Source organism: Melospiza melodia, chromosome 24 (assembly GCF_035770615.1).
Source record: "Melospiza melodia melodia isolate bMelMel2 chromosome 24, bMelMel2.pri, whole genome shotgun sequence".
Taxonomy (NCBI): Eukaryota; Metazoa; Chordata; class Aves; order Passeriformes; family Passerellidae; genus Melospiza; species Melospiza melodia.
The window spans coordinates 10,212,879-10,221,978 of NC_086217.1; the positions used below are offsets into that span (position 1 = coordinate 10,212,879).

General features: G+C 46.5%; 1 protein-coding gene across 3 annotated transcripts in view; it reads left to right on the forward strand.

The window, feature by feature from the left end:
* Positions 1-8,890, forward strand: part of AXIN2 (axin 2) — a 33,939-nt gene extending 25,049 nt beyond the window's left edge. For all 3 annotated transcript variants that reach the window (XM_063176121.1, XM_063176123.1, XM_063176122.1), the window contains exons 8-11: positions 246-464; positions 1,608-1,703; positions 2,971-3,138; positions 7,130-8,890. In XM_063176121.1, coding sequence (XP_063032191.1) covers positions 246-464; positions 1,608-1,703; positions 2,971-3,138; positions 7,130-7,256 — 610 coding nt within the window. In that variant the 3' untranslated portion in view covers positions 7,257-8,890. The remainder of the gene's footprint in view (positions 1-245; positions 465-1,607; positions 1,704-2,970; positions 3,139-7,129) is intronic.
* The last annotated feature ends 210 nt before the right edge of the window (positions 8,891-9,100 follow it).

Genomic DNA, 9,100 nt, shown 5'->3' on the forward strand with positions numbered 1-9,100 from the left:
AATATTTATATATTACATGGGCTGTCTATTTTTACAATCGCTAAAAACAAATGAGACTCTTTGCTCCTCCGGTTTAATATAAAAGCTGTTCCGCAGAACCAGAAAAACCACAAAAATGTCATGTTTTTGGCAATAAACCTCCTTTCATGTTATGACAGACTTTTGAGAGGGAGCGAGCAGAATAGGAGCTGCTATTAAAGTCATATTTTCCAGCTTTTCTAACCCGGCTTCTTCCCTTCCCCAAGCACACAAAGCACAAAGAAGGCCTACAGCTCCGACTGCGCCAAGGGGGCCCCCGGCCGCCACCACCCCTGGGGCACGGGCAGCCACCCCCGCGGGGCACAGCCCGCCCACCCCTTCGTGCAGGACCCCGCCATGCCCCCGCTGACGCCCCCCAACACCCTGGCCCAGCTGGAGGAAGCGTGTCGCCGCCTGGCCGAGGTCTCCAAGCCGCAGAAGCCACGGTACGGCCAGGGCAGGGACGGTCCCTGTCCCACCACGGGGACAAACGGGGCTGGGGGAGCTTTGCTGAGGGTGGACGGGGATGTGACCTGCCTGTCCAGGCAGAGGGACAGCCATGGGGACGTGGGACAGCCATGGGGACATGGGACAGCCATGGGGACATGGGACAGCTATGGGGATGTGTGACAGCCATGGGGATGTGTCCTGCCTGTCCAGGCAGAGGGACGGCCATGGGGACGTGTGACAACCATGGGGATGTGTCCTGCCTGCCTGAGAGGGATGTGACAGCCATGGGGACGTGTGACAGCCATGGGGACATGTGACAGCCATGGGATATGTGGCAGCCATGGGGATGTGACCTGCCTGTCCAGGCAGGGGGACGGCCATGGGGACGTGGGACAGCCATGGGGATGTGTGACAGCCATGGGGACAGCCATAGGGACATGTAACAGCCATGGGGACAGCCATGGGGATGTGTGACAGCCATGGGGATGTGTGACAGCCATGAGATGTGTGATGGGCATGGGGACGTGGGACAGCCATGGGGATGTGTCCTGCCTGCCTGAGAGGGATGGCCATGGGGATGTGACAGCCATGGGGACAGCCATGGGGACGTGGGACAGCCATGGGGACATGGGACAGCCATGGGGACATGTAACAGCCATGGGGATGTGTGACAGCCATGGGGTCGTGGGACAGCTATGGGGACAGCCATAGGGACATGTGACAGCCATGGGGTCGTGGGACAGCCTCCTGGCCGAGCCCAGAGGATGAGCCTCTGTTCCAGCCCCACCCTGCCCCGGCACAAACAGTTGCAATCCGAGGGTATTACTTCCACTCTTTTGATGGCTGCAATTTGCCCGTTTTTCCTCTGGGACAGGCTCCAGCTACATTCCAAGCGGGGAATTGGACTGGTTATCGTTCATTTGGGTACGGGAGGATAAATTAGCCCACAGCATTTTTAATTCTTCCTTTGATTGTTTACAACATGTGAGGCTTGATACAAAGAGCGAACTTAACGACCCACAGGAGACTTCAATTAGGGAGATTGTATTTCAACAATTTTTTTCTTAAAGTTGTTTTTTCTCTCTTTTTTTTTTTTTCCCCTCCTCCTCCCCCACTTGCTTTTCCCCTCCCCACTTCAGATGTTCAACCTCAAATCAGCAGAGGGACCGAAACCACTCCACTGCCATTCAGGGGGGCAGCTCCCCTTTCTGCAATGCAAGTCTAACGACAGAAGAGTGAGTATTGCACGTGCAGAAAAGGGAAATAAATAAATATATATATATATATCATAATTATATTTTCATTAAATGGATTGCTCTTTGAAAGGAGAGGAAATTCTTATATCTGAAATTTCCCCTTTCAAACATTCTTCTTAAAGAAAGAACAAAACATTTTCAAATCTTGTCTCCGGCTCTTTTTAACTTGCATTCCTGTAAAGTGGACAAAGATTGGATTAGTCTAATTACAGGATGGTTCTTTTAACAAGAAATCTGCTACAGAGAGGTCTAAAATGGCCTAAATAATTAAAGTTTTCTTTCTTACCCTCTTCATCTTAAGCAATGAGTAATGTTTGAAGTCCAGACTGAGCCACCTGACTAGAGCCTTTCATTTTTAATTGGTTGACCTTAAGTCCACCAGCTGTCTTTGCTAGCAGCTTTTTTTCTGAAACCACTCTACAAAGACTTAGAACAAATTAGGAAGACTAAATTACTGCGGACTAACACTTTGTGACCTTTTGACATGCCAAGTGTACATTGCCTCAGAAGCAGTTGTAGATTTGCCTGCATGGTATTCACTAGAGTGTTGCCATTTTGCTGGGTAATATTGTTTTAATTATTCTTTAAGAAGCGTTGCTTGGGTGCAAATGGCAGAATCCAGTTAATTTTATCCTCACTGGGAAAAATAAGATTACCTGGGTGCTTGAGGTGGAGCATCTGGCAGGGGGTTTGGTGGTTGCAGGTGGGTTTGGGCGCAAGGAGGAAGCTTGGGAGATGTTTTATGTGATGGCAGATGAAAAAAGCCTTTAAAATCCTGGGGGTGCAGTGCTGGGGCTCTCTGGGGAGCCCAATCTCCATCCCTCAGCTCCCCTTCTGCCATGCCATGATCCCAAAGGAGAATGGCTTCAAGGTGAAGGAGGGTGCATATTAGGAAGGAATTGTGGGGGTGCCCCTGGATCCCTGGTGTGTCCAAATCCAGGCTGGACAGGGCTTGGAGCAGCCTGAGATGTGGAAGGTGTCCCTGCTCATGGCAGGGGGTTGAAGCTGGATGATCTTTAAGGTTCATTCCAACCCAAGCCACTCTGTGATTCCCACTGTGGAAATCCAGCAAAGAGCTGTGCAAACACAAATCCCAACAAATTCCCAGCAAAGGCAGTACAGGAATATCTGATTTTCAGGGCATTTCTGACAGCATTCACCAGCTCCACTGCTGGTTGGAGTGAGGTGAAACAGCCTGTTCTCAATGGAAGCCCTGAGGGTTTTGTGTGTGTTTTCTGTTTTGCAGTCACAAAGAGCCAAAGAAACTGCCAGTTGTTCACACCTCTCAGTCTGGTGAGCTGGTTGTCACCTATTTTTTTTGCGGAGAAGAAATTCCCTACAGGAGGATGTTAAAGGCCCAGAGCCTGACACTTGGGCACTTTAAAGAACAGCTGAGCAAAAAGGGAAATTACAGGTAAGAATGTGTGATTTGTTTGTTCTTTAGTGTGTTACAGCAAGTCAGAAGAATTAGCAGATATTTTGCAGGGCTGCTGCAGTGACACTTTGGATTTTCAGAGGCTGTGGGTCTTCTTAGTCTGTTCCCACTCAGAGCAGGAGCAGCATGGAGATGGAGAGAGGAGCCTTGGCTGTGGGGCCACCTCCTCCCTTCCACCCCAACCTTTTCCCAGTTGCATTCCCTGTGCTCCAGCCCTTCTCCAAAAAGCTTCAGTAGCAGGGAGGTGTGGGATGGCTTTGTGGCAAAGGCACAGAGCAGTGGGATTCAGATTCCAAACTGGGCTCAGGGCTCACCTGGGTGCTGGCCTCCTGCTTTGCCTGCTGTTTAACTATTTCATTTCTGATTATTTTTTGCAATGCTGTGGCCATCAATGGGCTCAGTGATGGGTGGGATGGTGCTGCTGAGGGATGTGGGGATGGAGCTCACTCCCTTTTCTCTTCATTAGAGGGCAAAAAAACCTCTGCCCTGCAGGGAAAGCTCCACCAGCAATACCCAGTTCCTCCTCAGAAACACCATCAAACCCTGCTGCTCTGGTTTCTAGCTCCCATCTCCCAGTTTAACCAGTTTGCTGCTTCCCCTGCTCAGTTTGCTGCCTTGGCTCAGCTATGGCAGTAGCTTCACTCTGGCTCTTTTTGGCTGCCCTTTCCCAGTGGATCTGGGCACCTTTGGGATGCCCTATTGGCCACTTCTGCAGATTGAGCAGGACAGGGACATTCCAGCTATTTTTTTAAATTTTTCACTGAATTTGGTGGTGCTTCAGAGAGCTGGGTGTCCTGCCCTGTAACTGGCAGCCTCTGCTTTAAGCTGCAGATGTTCATTTTGGTTTGGTACAAGGAGTCCCCAGCTTGTTGCCCCATCACTGGCCTCTCTCTGGGTGTGGAAATTCCACCTGTACAAACCAGGGGCTCTTGCACAGTAGGGCTGAAATATTCCAGTTCCTCTCCAAACCTTTGCAGCCCACCCAGCTGCCATTGGATGGCACCAACCAACAAGTGCATCCAACCTGGACACCCTGCAGGATAATCCCTGGCTTCTGGCGCCCTTGTGCCATTTCCCAGCCCCTAAAGCCTGTCTCACTGTGCTCCTCCTCATCTGCAGACCAATTTCCTTGGCCTCACCACTGCTCTGCCACTGCCCAGTGGCTGTGTAGTCCCAATTCCTCCCGAAATCCCCAACTTTTTAAAATGTTTATTGGTTGTCTGTGACATTTTTCATGTGATGCCCAAGTGCAAGACTAGGCTCCTGAAACCTCTGTGGCCCAAAAGCCCCTCCAGGTGCAATTATTTGTGCCTTGTCGGACTGTAATTACTTTAGAAAATGTTTTTAAGTGACTGACAAGGATGAAACAACGTTTTGCTTAGATCTCACCCCTTTACACCTGGGTAAAGACAATACAGAAATTTATAAAGGGAACTTGGGTACGTGCCCAGTATTTTATCTTGCACAGACACAAGGTGAAACTAATTACACAAATGTGTGTACCTCCAGGGAATCATTTTGATCTAAGCTTTGACTTTTGGCTGGACTTTGAGTGAAACTGCGGGTGACCTTCAGGGGAGAGGTCCGCAGTGCCCGGAGTGGCGTGTGCGTGTTAGGGGAGGCACTAACTAGGCTGCTTTGGTCACATCTGGCATTGATTTCTTTTTAAGGCACATTTAATAAGCGTGTCTTTGAAGCCCTTGCCTTTCATTTAATGCACAAAGACATGCAGAAATGCTCCACTCTCCAAATTCTTTATTGATTGGATCGGTTTGCGAGGCGCGGGTACCTCGGGCTCCCGCGATGCCAGAGCCCCGCCGGGGAAGCGCTGCCTTGGCTTTCCAACCACCCCCCCCAAAAAAACCCCAAAAATTAAAAAAAAAAAAAAAAAAGGAATTAAGCAGTGATTTAATACTGATGGCGTTAACAAAAAACAAACATACACGCACAGAAAGAAGTGGGTGGTGTCGGGTAATCTGGGGATGGCAGTGGTTCAAAACAGAGCTGCGAGGCCGGGCCCGCGTGCCTCGATTGGTGCCAGATGTCCCAAAAAATAAAATTAAAAAAAAAAAAAAAAAAGGAGCAAAGCTTGCCACATAAAATATGTTTCAATGGAAAGCCCATTGCTGAGCAAATAAGAGCAGAGTGACTTGTTTGAAGATGTTGTGGGGGTGGATTTTTTTTTTTTTTTCTTTCTGCTTTGCCTCCTCCTTTTCTTATTTTTCCCCGTTTCTCTGCGAAATAAGGTTGTAATTATGTAAAAGGTCATAGCGTGTTTTCTCAAATAAAAATTTTGTAAACACAGCCAGAGTTTGGGCTTGGGGAGGAAGTTCTAGGGAAGAGTGGCTGTTATCTGGACAGGGGAGAGGGAAGGGAAAGTTCTTTGTAACTCATTCAAACTTTCCTTGGGTTTTTTGGGTTTATTTCAAGGCTGCTGTCCTGGAGAGTTGTGGCCTTGACCTGCAGCACGGAAGTTGGTGGGAGTTTGGGCCATTGACTTCCCTGAGTGCAGGCTCTGAAGGACTCAAATAATAAGTTTTTTCCTTGCTGAGGCATTAAAGATGCAACATGTGTCAATTCTGCTTGAATGACTTCACAAAAATACATCCTAACCATACCTGTACTAATTAGAGGTGGTTTCATCTCACTGACTGAAAAGAGGGATCTTTTATCCCCCTACCAAAATTATTTTCATGTCCCTGAAAATAAAGAGATATTTCAAAAACACATCATAAAACAAGTCACTAAATAAAAATGTCTGATTCCAAGGCCCTGCTGTGGCTCTTCCAGTTTTAGTAGTAAAAGTGAGCTTCATTTGATCTCCTTTGCCATCCTAAAGGAAAAATCATAATTACAAACCCCTTTCTCCCTGACAAACATCTGCCAACCCAAGTTGTCAGGGGAGGAGTTAATTTTAAATATATATATATATATAATTTTTTTAATATATAGATATTTTTTTTTTCTTTGCAATCCATCTGCTGGAATATTTTCCATCCCTGGCAATCAGATGGCAAAGCCCTTTTCCAAGGGAAAGCAGGAATCTCCAAGGAGGTGTTGGGCGGCAGACGGACAGACTCCCTAAATGCTACCCCTCTGAATGGAAGCCCTTCATTTGTGCATATGCAATTAAGCAGCCTTAGAAGGAAGAAAGCTCCAAACGGGATAAAAGGAACCTTTAATCAAGAAGCTGAACGGTCTAATTCAGGATAATAGAGGGGTCCTTAGTGTTTGACACGGGAGGGGTGGGGGTGCTTTTTGTCTCTGCAGCGTTGGCTTCATGATCTGACGACCCGGAGCAAAAGAGCAGGAATGCAGGACGCTGCTGCTTGACCTCGCCGTGCCACGGCCCAGGGCTGGACCAGCTCTCCGAGTGCTCCTGAGCCTCGGCAAGCCAGGCACGAGTCTGTGTCCCTCACTTTGCCCCCGGTTGGTCCAAGTCCATGGGGTTTTTTTTTCCAGCGGGAGCACCGCGGAGTTTTCAGTTCGCTTTTCATCCGTCCTTTTAATAACAGTTGCTAATTTTAATGTTGGCCTTCGGCTTTGAAACGAGAAAACACACGAAAGAAAGAAGGTGGGGAGAGAGGGGAACCTTGAGAATGCTTGGCTTTGAAACCCTGTTTATTTATTTTTAAATGAGATATTTGACCAGAAATCACCGTGCTTTCTAATTTTCTTTATGGCTGGGGGTACCACTGCCGGTGTGTGTGATCTGCTCCCTGGAGAAGCTGTCGTCACCCCTGAGGAGCATTCACAGCCCTGCTCCTTCCATCCCACCCCATCCCTGCTGCCCCAGGGATGCTTTCAGGCCACCAGACCCGAGCACCCCAGAGTTGTTCCTGGAGGAGCATCCTCAGGAGGGAGAAACTGGAAACTCATCCTTACAAAGGAACAAACAAAGCATCCTTTGCCTTTTTACCTTTTGATTTATTTGGGTTTTTAACGTGTGTTTGAATTCTCTTTGGCACAGATACTACTTCAAAAAGGCCAGTGACGAGTTTGACTGCGGGGCGGTGTTCGAGGAGGTTTGGGAAGATGAAACCATCCTGCCCATGTACGAAGGGAGGATCCTCGGGAAGGTGGAAAGGATTGATTGATTGATGGCATCTCTGCTCCTCAACCTAGGAAAATCTTTGGACACACAACAGTAGTGATGACAAGGAAAGAGGAAGAAAAAAAAAAAAAATAAAACCACTCTGAAGGAAAAGTTTTGAACCAATGAAGAAGAAAAAAAAAAAAAGTGAAGTCTGTGAAGACTTTGCTGAATTAGCCTTAGAGGAAAAGAATGGCATTTATTATTCATGAGTTGGGTACTGAGATGATAAAAACCCTGGACTATTTATTAGAAACATGACCACTGTTGGCTATTGGAGATGCAGACCGTGTTTGAGAGACTTCCATACATAATATATGATTTCCTGGGGATCTGAAATCTATGGACTAAGAGAAACTGTGTATAGCTTACCTTAACAGTAATCCTTATTGATATTTATTGAACAGTCTGTTTTCCCCTAAGTCCAGTTTTTGGATATGCTGCTTTAACAATGGAGAAGAGAGGGGCTGGGAAGTGGGGTGAGGGGAGGAAGGAGTATTTTTATTTTTTTACATTTTTCCCACTATCTAAAATTTACAAGTTTGGCGATGAGCACATTCGTGATGGTTTTTTGGATTTTTTTTTTTTGAAGGGGAGAAGGGAAGGAGTGAGGTCGTGCCCAGTATTTCTCCAAGTGAAGATAAAACTTTCCTAAAGAAATAATATTAATAATAATAGTAATAATAATAATAAAAGCCGGAATAAAAATCCATTCACCTAGAGACCGGTGCATTTTAATCTATGCTGCTCTAATTTGAAATAAAGGTCTTAAACATTAACTCTATTTAGCTGCAATATGCAACAACAACAGCAACAGGTTATTGTGTCCATGGATTTTGGCGGGGCGAGGTTTTTGCCTTGCTGCTCTCAGTGGTGCCCAGGGCAGAGCAAAACCCCGAGCCTGGGAGGGCTGTACACGGAGCCATCCCGTTCCCATGTCCATATTTAGCACAGCTCGAGGTTAAAAAGGTTGGAAAGGCCCGTGTGGGTTCCACAGAGCTGCAGGTTTTTAGCTGTTGGATGTTGGCGCTGTTTGTGTTTCGCGGCCGCGTTCAGCTCGGTGTGGGGCTGGCGTTTGGTTGGGGTTTTTATTTTTGGCTGGGTTTTTCTCTGCCTCCCCTTGAGCCCCCGCAGGAGATGTGGGTGAAGGCTCTGGGAGCTCTGTGGGGTCGGGGTTTTTTGGGGCAGAACGAGCCTTTCCCGAGAAAGACCTTGCATTTCAACAGTTGGGTTTTGTGTTGATTAAGTTAATCTGTGCGTTCTGTTTGCCATTGCTACTTCGTGTAAGTCTGTATATATTGTAGAAAATGTACGGTGGAAATATTAATACACTATCTCTAGTGTTTTTTAAATTTAATCAGTACAGTACCTGTGCCTGCATGGTGTTACAGACCATGCTTCGCCCTATATTCAGGGTTCAAGCTTTCCCTTGCTTGTTTAAGGGGTTTATGTATAAATATATTTTATGCCTTTTATTACAAGTCCTGTACTCATGACTTTTGCCATGGCATTTTGTTCTACTTATACTGTAAATTATGCATTATAAAGAGTTTCATTTAAAAAAAAAATTACTTGGTACAATAATTATTGTAATTAAGAGATGTAGCCTTTATTAAAATTTTATATTTTTCAAATTAATATTGTCTTGACTTTTTTTTTCACCCTTAATACCTTAAAAAAGGGGGTTTTTCTCATCTCTGGTGGTAGCAGGAAAGAGCTGGTGAGGGGCTGTTCCTGATGGGAAGGAGGCAAAGCAAAGGCTGGAGCTGCTCTTCAGTGTGGGGATTAAATAATTTACAGCTCCTTCAGGTTTTTTGTTTTTAGAAGCAAAGGGATTCTTGGATCAAT